This window comes from Camelus dromedarius, chromosome 11, assembly GCF_036321535.1.
Source record: "Camelus dromedarius isolate mCamDro1 chromosome 11, mCamDro1.pat, whole genome shotgun sequence".
NCBI lineage: Eukaryota > Metazoa > Chordata > Mammalia > Artiodactyla > Camelidae > Camelus > Camelus dromedarius.
Window position 1 is genome coordinate 31871043 of NC_087446.1, and position 21404 is coordinate 31892446.

Consider the following 21404-nt stretch of genomic DNA (forward strand, 5'->3'; position numbering starts at 1 on the left):
CTTTAGCCAATCAGAATTCAACTGAAGTCTGTTCTCATCTATAAAATGAGGATAACCAAACTTACTTTTATAGGCTCTAGATACCAAATGAAATGACAACCACTGATAAACTGTTAAGGCACTAGACACAGAACAGTTACTTAAATAGTTTGAAAATTGCAAAAATATATTTACTTGTTCTACAAAGATTTATTATACATCTAACACATGCTAGGCTCCGTAGTTTGATATTTAGTGTTGAAGTGAAATTTAACATTTAGTTTATCTAGACTAAATAGGAATTAAACTAGAAGACAGCCCAGGAGATCACTGTGATACATATCATCCTAGACAATGAAAACCTAGTTTCAAATATCATGTTTTAAAAGGAGGTCTTTAATTGTTGAGTATAGTTGCTGCATTTTTCAGTCCTGAAAGTTCTCAAAGTATATATACCTTTATTCTATTTATCATCTTAGTTACCAGCAATATAGAAATTAACTTTTTTTTAAATCAGTTATGGGTGATCTCTCTATTCAGTTTGGTATTATTTATCTTTTTAATTTGAAAGAATAAGGATACTCTTACTTTCTAAGCCTTTTAAGATAAAAACATTCCTTATTTTTAACAGTTACTGAAAAGCATCATTGTGGTACTCTCGAAAACCGATAGCCAATTTCAGAATACAGTATCAGAAATGACTGATTTCACAAGAGTCAGCTGTCTTGTTTTCAAAGTTAATTTTTCTTACTTTTCAAAGCAAATTAGTGTTCTGAGTAGCTTGGAACTTTATTTAGAAATGGTATTAGAACATGCTTCAGCAACATATAAAGTGTATTTTTTCTAGTAGCCTAGGCATATAAAATGGGGACATTTTCTAAGCCTTAGCCTCTGTTTACTATATGTAATCTTGATCTCATTGTCATCATCCAGTTACTCATTCTGTAAATAACTGGCAGCTGACCTCTGTCACAGGGGTGATGAGAAATGACCCACTATGGTCTGTCTAGGAATGTGAAGAACTCAAATCTTCCCATTGGATTTGCAATAATTATTTAAAAAATCTTTTGTCCCCCACAGTTCCCAACACTGCTCAATGGCCACATGCCAGTGCCAATCCCCAGTCTGGACAGAGCTGCTTCTCCAGTCCTGCTTTCCTCCAACTCTCAGAAATCCTGATGACATCTGGCCACAATTAAAGACTCATTAACTGATGAAACAAATTTGTTCCCATGGGCTAGTTTACCTGTGTTGTAAGAAGGACGTTGTGAAACCCATCTGTTAATTTGGTTTGCACTTTTCACAGCATGGTCTAGATTTATGTTAGCATTTTAAAAACATTTTTATATTCAAGTATATATGAAAATCTGTTTTGCATTAAGTGAATTTTAATGTTTTTGTTTTTATATCCTCTTAGGTTTTAAGTGTTGAACACTGTTGACAGTGAAGAACTTTTCTTAGTGGTTTTCAGTGTAACAAGGATGTGAAGATTTTTTGCTCTTTAATTCTGCAAATGCTGAACTGTGCTTATATACACTATAACCAGCTGTGCCTTCCTTTGCATTTAGTTTTATGTAAATGTTTTTAGTATTAAGAGAAAATGAAAGACAAAAATTAGTATCAAACAGCTCTAGTAGAATTTCATTATTTTTCACAAGTAGGCAATATGAAAGCAGATTCATATTATTTTCTTTTTTGCTTTCAATTGTATGAGAATTGCCTTAGAATCTCTTTTAAACTGAAATTCAGTAAATATAATGTCCAAGTAATGTTTTTATACGAGAAACTAAGCCATATTTAGACAATAAACTTTCATAAAATAAAATGTTCTAAAGTGCATTTTTTGAAAAATGAACTTTGAAAGGCTAGACTTTTAGCTGTTTACAATCTTTTAGACTCCCCTCAGACAAAAACCTAAGATGATGGAAAAGCTACATCAAGTTCACTCTATCCATGTCCCTGGAATACTTCCTAGGTAAGCATATTCTTATTTCAAAAAATTAACCTGGTTCTCCCAGTTTTCTATAATCATACCCCTCTGATGCATTTATTGTATCATTATGAGTTACGGTTTCACTAAACCCCTGCACCTATAATTACCATTTGAAAATCCTATGCTTTGGAACAGGCTCACAGACTGACCATGAATAAAAAGAAACAACTTTTAACACCGGGTACCTTGATGTGTATAGGTATATCCTTGCTTGTGGAAACTGAGAGGTGTAGAACACACTGCTTTATGTATTACTACATTTATGGTGAGAATGAAGGATAACTGATAAAAGAAATATAAAATTCTTCAGGAACCTCATCATTGTGGAACTGAACTGATTATTTAACAATTTGGAACACTCAGTAAATTCTTTTGTGTTGCATAGTGTAGTGTAGAGCAGTGATAACAGAAACATTTTCTGTTCCTTCAAAAAATTAGCAGGCACCACTCTATATATGAAGTTGGAAAGTGCCTGGTGATTTCAATTCGAGATTAAGGTATTTTTCATCCTTATTAACAGAGGCCAATTTGAAATGCAGCTAATTGATCCTAACCAGGCATTAAGTGGCAGAGATTATGAGAGAGAGTAAAAAAGCCCACAAAAACAAACATTTCTTGAATTTTCAAGAAATCTAAAATTTTGTTATGTAACTTAAAAAGCTTGAGATTTTCAACTGGAACTGAGCATCTCTGTGTTTGAGGATGCATGCCCTTATTTGGGGGAAAAAATCCAAATACTCTAATATGCATCTTTGAATACAATGGGCCTATTTCAAAATTGTGCAAATAGCTCCTCCTGTCACTCCCTCACAGACTGAGGATAATTCTGTACTAAAAAGAGCCGGTCCAGGGGACTGGTATTTACCAAACATGAAATGTTAGAAGAGGCCTTTAAGAACGCATCCAAATAAGATTTCCAGGTAAGAACAAACTACACAGGAGAAGCTGAGAGTGGTGGAAGGCGACACGGTTCACTGAAAGTAGAACAATGATTGGTGCTCAGTCCAGGTCTGTTTCCCCATGCCTAGTTAACAAATAACTACTGGTCCAAAACTAGGTTAGGTAGAAAAGCCAAAAAAAAGACCATTAAAAAAAAGAAAGAAAACGGTTTTGTCAGTTAAGAAAGAGAATACCTCAAATGAAAGACTCTTATAGAGAAACTAAAGTTAGTCAATGTGCAAAAATTTCAACCAAAAATATTTTAAATGTAAATGCTGACTGTAAATCTGATTCTTGTATTCCCTCCCTCCAAATACTATGATTAACATACACTCTGGTCCCATTTATTAGAAATGGAAAAATACCATAATTTTTGATGAATCAAAAAGTCACTATAACACAAATAAAGAACTGGAGGAACAGTATCGCTCTGCCTCATTCTGCGTGTGCTGGGCTTTTTGTCTTTAAAACTATTTTAGTCAGAAAATAGATTTCAAAGAACATATTAAATAACTTTTTTCCCCTTTTTACATGTTTGCTTGATCAGTCTTAAAACGCTATGGTGAAGTTTTATAGAACTATAACCTAAATGTTGGTCTCTTTGTACACATCTTTTGTATGACTGCAAATCTTCATCCACTTTCATATATGTATCATTTTTACTATTATTTTTGTTCAATAAATACTTTGTGATAAAAGGTGTGAAGAGGCAAGTGGGTTGGTGTCCTTCCATTTACTTCAGATGATCCAAATTTCACTTTTCTATATGGGTACAAGTTGGAAAATGAGTTGTCATTTAGCTTAAATATGGCACATCAAAACATGCTATGTATATATAAATCTTCTTTAAACATAGATATTTAAGGAAATATACTTACTGAGGTTGAAATGGATGGAAAGGAGTGGGTTTGAAAAGTGGTCCTCTGATCTTTTAAATCTAAAGTTCTATCAGTCATTCTGTATTGATAGGAAAACTGAAAAGGAAAAACTAAATTACCAGTTATTCTTTTAACTGCAAATAATATCAAGAAACTAAAGATATCCCTTGTTCATAGATTGGAACACTTAATAGTGTTATTAGGATTACATCACTACCCAAAATAATCCACAGATTCAACTCCTATTGCAATCCCAAAGGAACTTTTTTCCCCTAGAAACAGAAAATCCCATCCCGAGTTTAGATGGAATTTCAAGGGACCTTGAATATCCAAAACAATCTTGAAAAAAAAGAAAAACAAAGGTGAAGGACTCGCAGTTCTTGATTTCAAAACTTACAAAGCTACAAGTAATTAAAACATTGTGGTACTGGCAGAAGGACAGAGATGTAGACTAAGAGAATGGACTTGAGAGTCCCCAAATAAACCCTCACACCTACGGTCAGCTGATTTTCAATAAGGGTGCCAAGACCATCCAGTAGAAAAAGGACAGTCTTCTCAACAAGTGGCCCCAGGAAAACTAGATACTCACATGCAAAAGAATGAGGTTGAGCCCTCACTTTACACTATGTACAAAATAATTCAAATGGGTCAAGGCCCTAAATATAAGTGCTAAAACTGTAACATTCGTAAAAAAAAATGGGAAAATATTCATGATTTTGGATTTACCAACAGCAACTTAAATATGCCACCAAGAACAGCAGCAACAAAAGAAAAAACAAACTGGACTTCATTAAAATTAAAAACTTGTATAAAGGATACCACTAAGAAAGTGAAGACAATCCACAGAAGAAAGTAATTACAAATCATATACCTCATAAGGGTCTAATATCTACAATACATAAAGAACAACTCCAACTTAACAAAAAGGCTACAACCCAATTTAAAAATGGGCAAAAGACATGAACAGACATTTCTCTAAAGCAGAAATGGCCAATAAACACATAAAAAGGTGCTCAATGTCCTTAGTCATTAGGGAAATACAAATCAAGACCACAATGAGACACCACTTCACGGCCATTAAAATGAATGTAATGGGAAAGAAAAAAAAAAGTGAGGATGAGGAGAAATTGGACCTCATCCATTACTACTGGGTATGTAAAATGGTGTGGTCACTCAAAAACTGGTGGTTCTTCAAAAAGTTAAACATAAAATCACTAAATTACCCAACAATTCCACTCCTAGGTATATAAACTCAAGAATTGAAAACAAGGGCTCAACCAGATGCTTATATACCAATGTTCATAGCAATACTCACAACAGCCAAATGGTGGGAAAAAACCCAGTGTCCATCAACAGATGAATGGATAAACAAATGTTGTATATTCATACAACAGTATTATTCAGCCATGAAAACAAATGAAGTTCTGATACACGGTGCAACATGGATGAACCTTGAAAACATTTATGCTATGTGAAATAAGCTAGGCACCAAAACACAAATGTGGTGTGACTCCACTTACGTGAAATATCTAGAATAAGCAAATTCATAGAGAGAAAATGTACATAAGAGGTTACCAAGAGCTGGGCAAAAGGGAAAACGGGGGGTTATATCTTAATGAGTACAAAGTTTCCGTCTGGAGTGATGGAAAATTTTGGAAATAGACAGTGGTAATTGCTGTACAACACTGTGAATGTAATAATTAATGCCACTGAACTGCACACTTACAAAGGGTTAAAATGGCAAACTTTGTTATATATAAAGTAAAAAACAGTAAAAACAAAAAACACACATAAAAAACAAACACAAGAATTACCTTGGGTCTAAAAGATAAGATTATTATAACACATTAACAAGTAGTCTTTCAAACACAAGCTTGTAAAGCGCCAAACAGAATACAGCCACTTCCATACAGAGCGACATATTCAATGTGTTAACAGCAACACTTGGAAGGAAAACAAAAAAGGCATCCTCTCTTACCTTTAAGAACCTTGTCAGTTTAAGACGAATCATGTGTTCAAGGTTCAAAATTTCTCAGTTTCATTCTCTTCACTGCAAAGTTTTCAGAATCTGAATGGTGCTCAAGTATCAAAAAAAAAAAATCAAATTCCTTAATAAAATGAAGAAACATCCCTAGCTCTTACTAGGAAGAAGAATTTTATGTAAATACCAGGTATAGTTCTTCACCTTTTATATGCAAGAATCAAATCTATGCATACCTATGGTCAAATTAGCAACAAGTCAGATATGTAACCCATGAAATGAAAAATGTGACCGTTATACCTGAAAGTGCTATCCTTCAAAATTACAGTTAAGACCACTAAGTGAATGGCCGGCACAAATATAAATCAATTACCATCACTGTCACAGCGAGACTTCATTATATTAAGGAGGCCCATGAAAGAAAATTATCCCATTCTGCACAGCCTTCTTCCCCAAGAAAGAACTGTGACTCAACAAATTTAACAACATGAAGATTTTGTTATTATAAATTTCAAAACAAAATGGAGGAACTTCCACATAATATTTATAACCTTCAAAGTACAATATTAATACATGTCTGTCAGAAATAACAGCAGGTTTTGTTAGGCTATAGGGTTTAACATAAAACCAATTTACAAATGTGAAAAGCAGTAGTGGTCCAATATTCACCATTACACATGAATCTGTTTCTTTCAGAATTTTTTTTAAAAATTAAAATTTCAGTATCATGAAATATTAAAATAACACCCCAAACATGCCACAATCACTATTCACAAATAAAGTTAAAATGAAATATACAAAAATTCACTTAATACTGTTAAATAACAATAAACTACAAGATTTCCTGAACAGAAATGGTAGGACCCCTGAATGTTTTACAGTGAACGTCAGGAAAAAAATTACGTTATGACTACTTTCATGATATATAAGCCAAGAATTTACATGACCAATACAAAATATACCAATTAAGATTTGTAGTTTGTAAGATGCACTAAACAAATAGTCCTTAAAAGTGAACACAAATACTTAAAACACTGCTGCCAACACCAAGGTGTAGTTGTGATGTTCAAAAAGATGCATAATTAAAACTGTAATATTTACTATCTCTGGTAAACAGATAATACCTACAATGCTCTAAGTTCTCATTTCTCTCATTTGTATTTATCATGGCTCATTTCAAAGACATATTATAGCTTTTAGCTGATTCCAAGTGAATGTTATAAAAACACACACATACACACAGCTCTCAAATGAAATAAATTGTTCCCCAATGAAGTATTATCCTTTCTAATTAAAGAATTGTATTTAAAACAAATAAACAGTAACAAGACCTCTCATGTTTGACTGGACTTGTATGGTTTAGTTTTAACTAAATTAAAGCACAATGTAAAACAAGTTAAGTGTATTAGTATACAAATATCCATTATTATGCAGTAAATATTTCTAAAATGAGGAAAGGTAAAAATAAGTAATTTTGGTGCTTTAATTTACTGGTATCTAATGCAAGATCCCCAAAATGTCAGGTATTTACTTGCCCAAATCAACTTCTGTATCACATGCTTTCCTAAACATAATGTGCTTATCAATTTCTTAGCTACTCTATTTGCCAATGGTCAATAAAAAATTATATAGCACGAACTTAAGAGTGTTCAAGATGGCTCACTTATTTTACTGTTAAGCAAAGCTAAATTTACATTCCAGGAAACACTGCAGTTATTTTTAAAAACAAACAAAAAAATGCAGCAGTAAAACAATCTGTGAGGAGAAACAGATGCATTCACATATAATAAAGCCACTGCAACTTCTTCAGGCATTCAACTGTTGTGTTAAATAAACAGACAGTAGTTATTTAGCAGCAATGATTCCGCAATAAATAATGCACTGTGTTTCTCAGTCCTGCACAAAAATTGCAGCTACAGTTACATCAATAGCTGTAACCTACTGGCTCTAATGGCAGAAAAGACCTTAAAACCAACTGTACAAAAAAATTGTCACACTGTGACAACAAATATAAAAACAATCTGTAGGTCTGAAATAAAAAGACTCCACTGTGAAGAGGACAGTGTAGACAAACGAAGATTCCAAGTCCACCAAAAGAAATAATTGCCTTCAGATCTGAGTCCTTGATTGATAAGAAAGGCTGGGGGCTGGGCTTGAAACCATGTTATCAGACTTAAAAGAGCATGCTCTGTCTTCTGTTCTTCCCATGTCCTAAAATATAAAGTCATTTTATGAGGCAGTTCAAGGTTCAGTTTTATCCCACATACAGTATTTGGTGACTCTATGAAGCTAATGTTCCCACCAGCAAAAGCTAATATTCCACGGTAAGAGTGATCAGCACTGTTCTTAAATGACCCTTTTGTTGATGGGGGTCAGTCTACAGCTTCTATGCTTCGAAGTGATGAACCTGATGACTAGGGAAGCATAAGATGTGTCTTCTGCCTCAGGTGCCAGGGATGGCGTGTGCAGTGATCAAGCCAGGCCACTTGTAAAAGGTCTTTGTGCCATCTGCAGCTTTCAGGATCCCTGATTTGACTGAGTCAGATTTCTCTCTGAAGAATTACTGAGCTGCCCATATCATACAGAAAAGTGAGTACGTGCAATGCTAAACATACACAGCTGTGGAATGCACTGTACATTGGTTTTTACATCAATAATTTTACTGATCAATTTATAAACCAAAAACTTGGGTCCACACAAAATTTCATGATCGACACGTGAAATGGTTTATGACAAACACACCTGTCTCTGGGTAAGAAGAATTTCGAAAACCCGGGTCCTTTTGCAACTGAATCTCTTTCAAACTGAATATTGATACACCTAAAATGCACAGACAAAAATTATCAGGTGAAAGTCTAACATCGTTAACGCAAATATAACCCAACTGTAGACAAACTGTCTAAACATGTATACTAAGTCAACATGAAACATTTATAAGGTTATAGCCCCGCCAAAATATTCTCCCTTCTGTCCCACTGTTGAGAAGAAAATCAAACCAATTAACCTCCCTTCAGAACATGTCTCCCCCAACTCTGCTTTAAATCATGCTTTGAGTATGTGTTTCTCTGAGGAGAATGTACATTATCTATTTCTAGGACTTAACTGGAGTTGGGAGACCTAATCAAAAAGTATTACTCAGTTTTATTCTACCCTTTCTTTATCTGTCTTCTTATAATGGCATGAAGGTCAAATCCTCAAACTATCTGCAGATTTTTACAGAAAAACAAGGAATAGGTTTGTACACCACACCTGCAACTCAAAATATAAAACCTGATATTAAAAATGAAATGTAAACATCATCTTAAAAAACACTTGTAATTCATCTTTCTCATTTTCAATCTCTGCCAGAGAGGTAGTCTTTCATTAAAAAATATGCAGTCTAAGTTCTATGTGAAAAGTCTTAAGGATTCTTGATTCTAATTAGAAAACTCTGGTCAATCAATACTGTCTAGCAAATGAGAATGGGAAATTAATGAAAGCTTTTGGCAGCTCTGTTCCCAAATATTCTCACAATTCTCCACTCACCTTACTCAATAAAGTACGATATTGAGGTGATTTTAAAAAAGAATGTTCCGAGCAAAATCAAGCAGTTGCCTCAGGCATGAGAAGTTGGCTATTTTAGTGACTGACAATATGCTCACCACCATCATGTGGGGACAGTAAAGTCAAAGTGAACACAGTAAAGGAAAATCATCTTTACATACCAAAAAGGAAATCTACTTTCACAAGAAAACAGTCTTATGTTTTGGCTGTGCTTCATTACTATTTGCCTGAAGTCCATTTTTAACACCTCTGAACCAAAGCAATCCAGACTGGGCCAAATGACAATGCCTATCATCAGATGGCATTTTCCAACTTTAGTCCAGTAAGATTAATGACCCATGCCTAAATGCTATTGATTTCTTACAGACTTGTGGCAATGTGCTCAGTGTTCAAAGAAGTAAATTAAAACATAGGCAAGTAAGACATACACCTCCCTTCAAGGAATTCTGATCTAATTACAAAAGACCAGAATTTTAGGCTTAAAAACCAACAATCTCTTCCTAAACCCCTAATTCACCCTAGTCTCCAATGCTGGACAAACGAAAATAAAGGGGAGTGGGGGTAGGGAGACACTCTACAAATATCTCTTACTTTCAGGTAAAGTGTGTATTCTTGGTCCCAGACTTCGAAAGTACACATGTTTCATGGCCTCTTCTGCTGAAACCCTTTTCTTAGATTCATACTGTGAAAAACCAAAGAATTGCTTTATTAACTTTTTCCTCTAAATTGTGTAAAAAGTGTGTGTGGGGGGGGGGCACACAAATTAGCACTGAAGTATTCAGAGCTAATTTTATCTTAATTACTTAATACAAAGACTTTTTTTTTTTTTAAAAAAGAACAAATCTGGAGTACTATGCTCTAATTTGAGTTGCTATTGAGATTATGTACCAATGATTATATCTGAGCTACAAATTTCCAAGATCAAGTTGGATCTTAAGTAACAATTTAGGTTCCCTTTTTTTCTGAAGTGATGAAAAATTAGAAATATCTGACCTTTAGTGTTATTTTTCTTATGAATACCAAAGGACTTTTGGAAATAAACCCAATACCTTTATGAAAGGCATTATTAAATTACCTATTCAACAACCATTTCCCCCTTTTCCTTGATGAAATAACAGATTTGTTCAAGGCATCCATGCTTCCAACTCTAACAGATGAATCATAAATCATGACCATTCTAAGTTTAGGCTAATTATGACAATTCTGCTCCCCAATACCCAACCTGTCTTAAAATTAATGTTCTGCCTTAGGAAGACTTAGACTTAGGAAGAGGCCCTGCAGAGGTTTCCAGAAAAGCCTCTGCTTTCTAGGTACAAGAGGACTAATGTGGCTAACACAACCCTTATCCTCTCTCTTCTTCCTGCTCTGAATAAAGATATGAATGGTATTTGAAGGTACGGCAGCCTGTACATCAGTAAGTATAAGGAAGAGAAAGAGAACATGAGAGAATATGAACTGCAGAGAACATGACTTTGACATAGTTGATCAATACCAGCAGCTGACTACCTCAGACTGTTCTAGGTCACAATGGGAGACCAGACAAGGTAAGAGAAACCGTAATTTTTTTTCACCTAAGCGTATGTCTTAACACATGCTAGATACTACCATAAATAACCTTATTTAATTGTCATGACAAACATTTGAGAGAGAGATTACCGATCCCGTTCTAAAGATAAAGAAACTAAGGCGCAGAGAAGTTAACACAGCATTTAACAATTACATAAGATGTGACTTACCTGAAGAAATTTTGTAATCAACTCGATTCCTTCAGAGTCTAACCTAGAAACAACAGACAAGTAGAAATTTATTTTTTTATCTTAACTGATAACAATTTTTCAAATAAACTATTTTCCAAGTGTCTGTTAAATTCAAGTGCCCTAAATAGCACACCTTGCTTCTTTCAAACAGACTCAAATGTTTTATCCTTAAAAGACTTATTTTGCCACTTGTTTAAGAAGAAAGCACAAATAACTGGGCTGCAACTCAAATTTCAGTATTCAAGAACAGATTAATTATTAAAACTATAGAATTTTTAAAAAAATCACCTTTTTGTGTCAAAACAAAGTAACCTCTATTATTGAGAAAGCTTAAGTATATCAGATCAGTTTTCATAGTGTTCCCCTGAACACAAGAGTACAAAAGTATCATTTTCCTATTGTTTAAGTGAAAACAAAAAGATAAGTGACCCCGAAATGGATTACTGTGGTTCAAAATAAACACAGAAATAAGTCATTCAACAAATTTTTACAGGGCAGTCTGCTGAGCAATGAGTAAAGATAACCTAAGGATGAAATTAGCTGTCACTGCCAAAAGCACAATTACGAATAAAAATATATTTCCCCCTGAGTGAGTGGGTACTGTGACCTAGAGAGTCTTCAGACTCTTCTATCCTTCGCAGCTTGCCATTCTGACAAACATCCAGAGCTTCATGGGCACAGACAAGTTAGGTGCTAAGGTCATGAAGAATCTGGTAGCAAGAAATATGTAAATGACAAAAATAGGAGAAAAACATACAAAAAAGTCTAGCACATAATATTCTTCCTAAGAGAAGTCTACTTAGAATGTTGTTAGCTGCTATAGTGGCAAGAATATCAATTCACATGAAAACTTTAAAATATTTTTGGTACCAGAACAGTTTTGCTATTATTCCCTATCTTGGGAATAAACAGAACTAGAGTGAGTGTGTTATGTTGTGTGCAATTTCGATTAAAACAGACATTGCCCTTATTTGGTATCTTAGTGTTCTTTTTCTTTTACTTAAAGAAAGATGAAAAAATATGGTCAATAGGGTTATTTATTCTGTTACTTACTGAAAATGTAATATATTCCGTAAGTAAAAATATTCTGACTCAAATTTTAATGGGAGTCTTGGATCTGGAGTATGTCTGAAAACAAATTTTAATTGGATAGCCAATATTAAGGATATGAGGTCAGACAGTTTATATTCTTAGAATACAAACTATCGTTAACAATGGCTGAAATACTGACAGGTCATCTTGTGTAAGAGTCACGATTTTGCTTACAATACATTCTTAGGATTTTTAAGTAAATACAGAATAACTGTGTAGACAGCAGGACAAATTTCATCATAGTCTTCATGGTACTGAATAAGGCATTAATCAATGTCTTCCTTCCAGGAAAGGGAACTACATAAACCCTAGAATTCTAATACATGCGTTCTATATTCATTTCACTTACACCTCAATTCTGTGGACTTAACATACTTTGGTAATTCCTGGTCACTGAATTATAAAATTAATCTGACATAGAAAGGAAGAAATCAAATTAAACTAGATCTTAAAATATTTAAGAATTGTTTATGTGTAGCATGTATTTTTTTTCCTGAATCCTTACCGAGGCTAATGCTTCAAGAGACTATAAAGAATCACGTGGGTTTTCCCCTTTTCACTTAAAGGAAAAAAAAAAAATACCTGGGTGCATGGTTAATTAGAGGCTGTGGTTTGTATTTTGGAAAGTTGTAGTTCTTGAACTCATCATTTGAAGAAACACCTGGCCAAGTTTCCTGAGATGGAGTTCCTGAATTTAAAAAATATATATATTTATAAATATATAAAAATTTTTATATAGGTAAATATATATAAACAGGGAGAACTAAGGAAGTATCTTAAGGAACAATTTCTATTTAGTAATGACCTGATTATTTCAACTGAAACCAAAATGACAGAAATAGTAAACATACAGATTTTATTTCTGGACTATACAATCATGCCATAAAAATGATGCCTCATTGATACCTAAGCTAAAATATTTCCTAATAATGTGCTACAGGTCAGTTTTCAATAATATTTCTCTCTCATAAAGATTTTATAGAAGAAAATTTTATTACTAAGGTGGAACTGAGTAAGTGAAAAGAATTTACCTAGAAGGATCTATCTTTATCTTAATCACGCTAATTACAATTCTTATAACAACTATTAATGTTAGTCTCAGTATCAAATTTGTAAATATTTTTTTTTAAAGGTACAGTCTTATCTAGCTGGTCAATTGGAGGTAACAAATCACTGGGAATAAGATTTCTTCCATTACCTAGCAGTCGGAAGATTAAGTGCAATTCATCTTCCACAGTTGATCCTGGAAACAGAGGCCTTCCAGAAGCCATTTCAAAGAAAATGCAACCAACGCCCCTACGAAATAAACCATTTAAAAAAAGAGAGAGAGATGAGCAATCCATTTACACATTATTAAGCACAAGAATCTTTTCCTTAAGGCTGCCTCTCTGGAGAATTTGTACTAGCCTGCTAGAAAATCTGCAGAGATTTTTTTCAGATCCAACTAAACTAATTTGTTAACATTTATCCTATTTGTCCCAACTTCCATACTGATACATCCATTTCCCTCACTTAAAATGTCCAGCTCTCTTCTGCATGATCCCTGAAGAATAACACTAACAATGGCTAACAGTTACTTAATGCTTACTATGTGTTAGGTGGTGGTTAGCAGGGATACAGAGAAGCAAATGATTCAAGATGTTTTTATGCAGGAAGCAGAGAGAGAACCCGTAAACCAAACGAAGAGTGTGTGAATAAACGTGTGTCTGTGTTTAAGAGAAGGAAGAGAAATAGATACAGGTTCACAGAATAGACACTGTCTTCTAGGATCTGTGTGAATACATTGAGTTTAAGACATACTCTTTCCTGGCAGGGGGAAGCCATAGTTCAGTGGTAGAACACATGCTTAGAATGCACAAGGTCCTGGGTTCAATTCCCAGTACTTCCATTATATACAAGTATATAAACCTAATTATCTCTCTCATAAAACAAAAAAAAATTGAATTAAAAAAGACATAGTCCTGCCTTTATAGGACTTACAATCTAGCAATTATGTATAAAATTTAATTATACATATTAAAATGTTATATAGAAGGTAAAATGATGGAACCACTATGAAAAACAGTACAGTGGTTCCTAAAAAAAAAAAAAAAAAAATACCATATGACCCAGCAAAACTCCACTTCGAAGTATTTACCCAAAAGAACTGAAAGCAGTGTCTCAAAGAGGTATTTGCCATGTCCATAGCAGCACAACAGCCAAAAGCTGGAAGCAACCTAAGTGTCCATCAAAGCATGAATAAATAAACTATAACATACATATACAGTGATTATTCAGCCTTAAAAATGAAGGAAATTCTGACACATAAAGTCAAATATCTTTGTACCACATGGATGAACTTTGAAGACATTTATGCCAAGTAAAATAAACCAGTCACAGAAGGACAGATACTGTATGATTCCACTCATAGGAGGTACTTAGAAAAGTGGAATTCACAGACACAGAAAGGAGAATGGTGATTGCCATAGGTCTGGAAGGAGAGGGAAACGGACAGTTCTTGTTTAATAAGTATGGACTTTCAGTTTTGCAAGATGTTAAAAGGTCTGGAGATTGATGGTGGCAACAGCTTCACAATAGTGTAAGTGTACTTAATGCCAGAGAACTGTACGCATAAAATGATAAATTTTGTTATGTATATTTTTCCACAATTAAAAAAAAAGTTATACAAAGTTACATAAATGTTCAACCCAAGACAACAACAGAAGGAAGTATGACTTATCACTACAGGACAGGTACAAGTAATAAATGTAACCACAGTTCAGAGGAAGGTATTGCCACGGAAGGCTAGGTTGTATTCAGGAAGGATTTATGAGAAACCATGTTTTCAAAGTTCCTGGGCACAGGCTCTTGTTAGAGAAGCGGAGTAGGCATTCCAAATGGATGAACTGGTATGAACATAAGAGCAAAGGTGGGAAAGTCCAGGTTATTTATGAGATACAGTGAGTAGCCATTTGGCTAAAAGGAAACAACTGAAGTAAGTTGAATAGCCTGAAATAAGTTGAAAAAAGTTTAGAGAAATTATAGAGATCATTAAGTATCAGATTGAAGAACTGTACCTTATTCTATAGATAATCAACGGGGAAGCGGCAAATGTGTTTGAATAAAGGAGTGTTATGATCAAAGTGGTGTGTGAGGAAGATGGTTATAGTATTTTATTATTTCTAGATCAACTTAAAGCAAGTGGATTTTGGTGAATATTAAATGATGATAAAAATAATAATTTTGTTTTAAATTATTATGTACTTTGTTTTAAATTACATAGCACTTTACACAGTATTACCATGTAAGAGAATGTACACTCTTCTAAGTGCTTTATATACATTAGCTCATTTGGTCTTAACATTATCTACAGAACGACCTTTTAAAGTAGTTATTGTTACTATCCCCATTTCCTCAAATGAAGAACAGGCCAGCAGTTTTAAGTGGCAGAATTGGTATTTAAACATAGGTGATCTTCCGTTCCAGAACTCATTGCTTATATTGTGTCTCTTTAAAATAATACCTTTTTAAAGCCAAATATCTACCAGTATTGCCCTGTGTTAATGGCTACATTCTTTCAAAATTATAAATGGCAATAATATCTGCATATATTTACCACATGTCAATCTGTGTTGAGTACTCCGAGGAACCGAGAAGCACATCAGGTGGCCGGTACCACAGTGTGACAACTTCATTTGAGTAGGTCTTTGTGGGAACTGACTTGGCTCTGGCTAGTCCTTCATTGGGGAAAGAAAATCATTAAGAAATAGCTAGAATGGATTTCCCAGTCCACATTCTCACCATGACTCCTATCACAAGGATGCTTGAGATGGCTACTCTATACCTTCTTGAAGCTTAACAAAATTAGTTCTATGATTTTTTTTTTTTTTAGTGTGCATGGTCTTGGGTCAGCAAATCCTTATGTAATTAAACTAAATAACAATTCCATAATCAGAGGCTATGCTTGCTATTATGAGTAAATGCACCTGGTATGGCATCTAGGTTAATCTTAAGATATTCTTCCTTCGGTCCATGAATTATGATGCCAAATTACTTCCTACCTGAACTTAAATTAATGCAAAATAGGCCAGTGACATTAAGATAACAATTTTACTTCTTATAACTATAGGCTTTTGTCACTTCTTAACCTGATTCCAAATTTAATTTGCTATACCAATTCTTATCAAAAAACATGAAGTTACACTACTGTATCTAAATTAGATTAACAACGAAGACTTACTGTATAGTATACGGAACTATATTCAATATCTTGTAATAATCTATAATGGAAAAGAAACTGAAAAATAATATTTATATATGAGTGTAACTGAATCACTTTGCTGTATACCTGAAACTCACACAATATTGTAAATCAACTATACTTCAATAAAAAAATAGAATACCAAAAAAAAAACCCCAAAAAACCATGAAGTTACTGGTCCATGATCCTATTAAGTTTCACTGACAATTCCCTTGCAGAAGTCTATTCCCTGGAATAAATTACATTGTTGTATACTTTCTTTTTAAGTTTTAAGTTATATGGTTAACTTTAAAGTAAGACAAACCTCACTGCCTTTGGATATTAATTGTTGTAAATGATATAAAACATATCATTCCTTTGTCAATTTAATATGAAATTCAGTGATTATCTAGAAATAAAGGCAAGAGGTCACAACTTTATCTCTTGAGCCACTGGCAAAAGAGAATTCTTTTTACCACCACTACACCTCCAAATTTTGATCACCAGAAGTAGTAACTTTAAAAAATATTTGAAGAAATATAAATTTATTATAACATATAGTTTATTCCAAACAACAAAAAATAATTCATTTTTTAGGCTGTGGTTTCTATTGTGTGTGACACAATTATGCTGACTAAAATATTAAACAAGAAAAATGTCATAAATGGATGATTCGATACTTTGTTAAACTGGATAAAGTCACCCAAATGAAAGCAGAAATTTAAATAATTAGGCAACACTCACACTATTTTTCTTTAGCGTATGGGCTAAAGAGTTGAACTGAAGCAATGTTGACACTTTTATTTAATTACAGGTTTTACTCTACCATCCCAACTTGGTAAAATAAATTCAACAAATTTTGGTAATAAGCCAATGGGGATAGCTTTCTGATTTCTCTTCCTCTTATTAATATTGGGTTATATGGGGGAAAGAACAAGGCTGCAAATTTTCTTATCCTATAAACTATACATGAAACATCAAAGCAAATGCAATTAATAGTTTCCTCAGTATCTTATACTCCTGCTCCTGAAAGAATTCTAAACGAGGGTGCTTGTTCAAATAGGCTCCTGGTTCACAATCAGAACTGCAGTACTGGCATGAAATGAAATAAATAATCATCTCTTCCAAACAAAATTAATTAAATGTGATATGGTATTATTATACAAGCCATTTTCTATTATTAATGAAAACATCTATTTATAGTAATAACTTCTTAGACCAGAATTTTATTGATCACAGAAACAGGAGTAGAATTTTCATAGAAATCAAGAACAATTTATAGTAAAATACTCAGTTACATGACTCTCCCTTACTTGCGTCTGACGTATACTTACTATGCAACCAGTAAAAAAAACCAAATAACTAAAAGCAATTCAAAGTTGATCGTATTAGCTCATGGAATAATAAGAACTTCCTGTTGGCCTGTGGGAAGATGAAATTTGCTTGGTTTGCTTTGTAGAGGTAAAGAAACAAAATTTAAAGCACTCATAGTATTATTCCCTGCCAAAAGTAAAATTTTGATGGCCCCTGCCATTCATTTTGCAATTCTAATAGCCAAGCAGGGTTTTTCTATTACTGTCATTCATTTTGGGATTGAGGAATAAGCAGCAATAAATACAGGTTGGCCAAAAAAAGAGAAGGGAGAGTGATGGGGGGACAATGAATAATAATTACTAGGAAAATAACATAAATTATGCCCTAGACACTCTATGTAAGTATATGCAAATAACTTGCAATTTATTACCTAAACTCATGTGGCCTACCCATTTCCTTTTAAATGGCAACCTACCTTTCAAACAAGTGGAAAAGTGTTAAATGAAAAAAAGTATAGGAATTTCCATAATAAATTAAGAACACTAATTTTTAAATGTTACTATGAGTAATACTTGAAGCACGAATATTTTTCAAATTCAATGAAATACTCCAAAAGTAAAACTACTATAATCACTTAAAAAAAAGGATAAATACTAACTATTAAAAACTGCACGGGCTTTTAAAAACTAACTTCTATTAGAGTACTCAAACTCTCAGAATGTGAAATATTAAAAAAAAAAAAAAGCTACTATACAAAGTTCTCTCAATATAAAAAAATTTACTTCCTAGAAGCAAAAAACATGGAATTCTAGTTTCCCTAGTATTCTCTTAAAATTGGATTTAGCTAAAAAGAGACAAACAGCTACTAATTAAATTATTAAGCGTATAAATAAAAACAAAGTCATGGTGGCAGGTAAGTTAAAGGAACCCCTTTCAGTAGTGGCATTTAAACTCTTTACTCTCAAGACCTCTCTTACAGTCTTAAATATTACTGAAGACCCAAAGAGCTTTTATTTATACAGATTATATTTACTGATACCTGCCATGTAAGAAAAACTGAGAATAATTTAAAACTTTTTCATTAAACACTACTTATGTTAACATGAACATCTTTATGAAAAATATTTTTTCCAAAATAAAATTAAAATTAGCGCAAATTGTCTTGTTTTATATATTTGTAGTCTATTTTAATAGAAGACAGTTGGATTCTCATATCTGCTTTTGCATTCAATCTGCTATGATGTTTGCTTTAAGTTATATATAAAGAAAGTCAGATTTCACACAGCTGTGAGGTTGGAAAGAAGAGCCTTTAAACAGCTTCTGATAATTATACATATTCTTCTTTGATACTACATCAGAATTAGAAAATAGCTTCTTAAAGATTATGTGGTGACTGACATTATATCAATGAACCTCTTGTTCAATGTTACATTAAAGTTCACTGGTCTATCTTGCACTTAAAATGGATCTTTCACTTATGCATAATTCTGTAATAGCTGCATTAGTCATCTGGAAGATACTGGTTCCCTGGGTTATTCAAATATTACAAATATTTACATTTTTTAGCATATCAAAAAATCATACTTGTTAATATTACCACTGATCTCATCAGAAAAGCCCTCAGGTATTAAGAAGCTATCAAACTCAAAAATGGCAGATTGAAATTTCCAAAATCTAATTTTTGCTTGAAAACTCAAATTTTACTATTGTCAAGAAATACTTTAACAGTTGCTTTTCTTGAAATGACAGACTAGGCTCACTTCATTCATTTTCAAGAAAACATTTGTATAACCACAGTTTGTCTATTGGTCATTTTTTTTCCAAGTAAAAGTGATATTCCTTTAAAAAAAAAAAGGGCTAGTTCAGTTTGCACTCATAATTGTGCAAGCACTTTTCCTTGAAATAACTATAGTATTTCTGTGTGCAGCAAATATGTTTTGTATATATTTCATCACATAAAATACTGAAAAGACATACTCAAAGATGAAGATTTAATAACATTTAACAAATTTTACTGCTTCATCAAATACCTTTTTAAGTGTTTTTCCTACATATGTATAGTGGTGAAGAATACAATGACTACTAAGTACGGGGAGGTGCCACTGCCCTGATTTATATACTAAGGGCACCAGTAGCTTTTTATCCCTTATTACTTTTGGATCATCAGTACAAATATTAACATAGTGAAAAGGGCAAGTAACTTTTAGAATAATTTTGATAATATATCTTGAGACCCCCTGAAAGGTCTCAGGACTCTTAGGGGTCTATCAGCCACACCTGAGAACTGGTATCTTTTAAGCCTTCACTAACAAAACTCACCCACCAAAATTTTCAAATATTTCATTCCACGGGCTACAGAGAAACTCTCAGACCCACATAAAAGCAATCATGCAGCATCAATGGTTGTTCTTTTAAACTTAACCACCTGGAACTATTTATAAAGATCTCATATGTTCCATACCAAAATCTGCTAGCTTTAATTCTCCTTTTTCATTTATGAGGAGGTTCTGTGGTTTTAAGTCTCTGTGCAACACCTTTCTTCTGTGGCAATAAGCCAAACCACGGAGAATTTGGTATAAAAACAGCTATAGAAACAAAAAATAGAAATTAGTCTTACAGAAAATAAGATATACTTTGGTATAAGCATAAGTTATGGTAAACAGAAAACCAACTGGCCTGGAATAGTTCAAAACAAAAAAGGAACCATATCCTTCTCCTTATGTAGTTTTCTGAATTTTACAATTTATTATTCTATTTGAAGCATCTACCTATTTTTTAGTCAGACAGTACCTATGAAAATAAATACTGAAAACAAAGTGAAATGAAACTCTTTGTCTTAGTATTAATAGTTCAATTGTTATAGAAAATGATTTAAAGTACACATAATCCTCATAAACTTACAGGCCTACTAAGGCTTAAAGTTTGAAACAACAGCCTTTTACCATTCCCCACTCCATTCCTCCCCACCCCCAAAATCTGGGACAGTGTCTTTAAGGCACTGGAATTGGTGGTTTTATGAAAATCCGGAAGAGTCCAAAAGAATGGCGCTGCATAGCTCTGGCAAATTATGTGCTATAAAAATAACCTAAAATAACCTAAATCAGCTTCTATCACCCACCTCTTGGGTATTTTACTTTCAGCACCTCCTACTCAGCCTTCAAAATCTGCCATGATTCAGAACAGGGAATTAGCACTGTACAGCTCTGAATGACTCTGAAAAAAGCAATTCCTATAAGGCTAATGGTAGACTTTTTGTTGTGAAATTTGAAAGAAAAAGGAACATGAAATACAGAAGGTCTTTGATTCTTTCTAGTTAACAAAAAAGAGCCTCAAAGTCCAGAGGATTCAAGAGAGTACCCTTGGTTTACATGAAGGTGAAAAATAGCAGAACTTCAAGAATAAGCCAAGGCAGCAGGCGAACAATGGGCCTGGAGAAATTCTAATTAGCAGAGTTTCTACCCTCTACTTATTTATGTTTTTTTGAAAACTAAAATTACTACTTCCAAATAGTCTCATTACTTTTTATGTTTGGAAAAATATAAGTGCTATTTAAACAGATAAAGAATAAAATACTTTACAACTTAAGCCAGCCATGTAGACCTGGTTTTACAAGATATAAACTTCTCAAATCTTTGTCAAATTATGATAATTAAGGACAATTATCTTTCCACATTATTGCTAACATGAGAGCAGGAAAAACAACATAAAA

At 33.3% G+C, this 21404-nt stretch overlaps 2 protein-coding genes and 1 long non-coding RNA gene across 5 annotated transcripts in view; 1 reads left to right on the top strand and 2 right to left on the bottom strand.

Annotated features, from left to right (window-relative positions):
- Positions 1-3619, top strand: part of ELK3 (ETS transcription factor ELK3) — a 143366-nt gene extending 139747 nt beyond the window's left edge. For all 3 annotated transcript variants that reach the window (XM_064491611.1, XM_064491610.1, XM_010989975.3), the window contains one exon: positions 1060-3619. In XM_064491611.1, coding sequence (XP_064347681.1) covers positions 1060-1158 — 99 coding nt within the window. In that variant the 3' untranslated portion in view covers positions 1159-3619. The remainder of the gene's footprint in view (positions 1-1059) is intronic.
- Positions 1-5752, bottom strand: part of LOC135322533 (uncharacterized) — a 33150-nt gene extending 27398 nt beyond the window's left edge. The window contains exon 1 of the long non-coding RNA XR_010383165.1: positions 3790-5752. This is a non-coding gene — a long non-coding RNA (uncharacterized LOC135322533). The remainder of the gene's footprint in view (positions 1-3789) is intronic.
- Positions 5753-6248: 496 nt separating this feature from the next.
- Positions 6249-21404, bottom strand: part of CDK17 (cyclin dependent kinase 17) — an 87469-nt gene continuing 72313 nt past the window's right edge. The window contains exons 10-17 of the mRNA XM_031462989.2: positions 20157-20280; positions 15758-15878; positions 13361-13458; positions 12745-12850; positions 11050-11092; positions 9905-9995; positions 8513-8590; positions 6249-7981 (exon numbers count right to left, since the gene is read on the bottom strand). Coding sequence (XP_031318849.1) covers positions 7944-7981; positions 8513-8590; positions 9905-9995; positions 11050-11092; positions 12745-12850; positions 13361-13458; positions 15758-15878; positions 20157-20280 — 699 coding nt within the window. The 3' untranslated portion in view covers positions 6249-7943. The remainder of the gene's footprint in view (positions 7982-8512; positions 8591-9904; positions 9996-11049; positions 11093-12744; positions 12851-13360; positions 13459-15757; positions 15879-20156; positions 20281-21404) is intronic.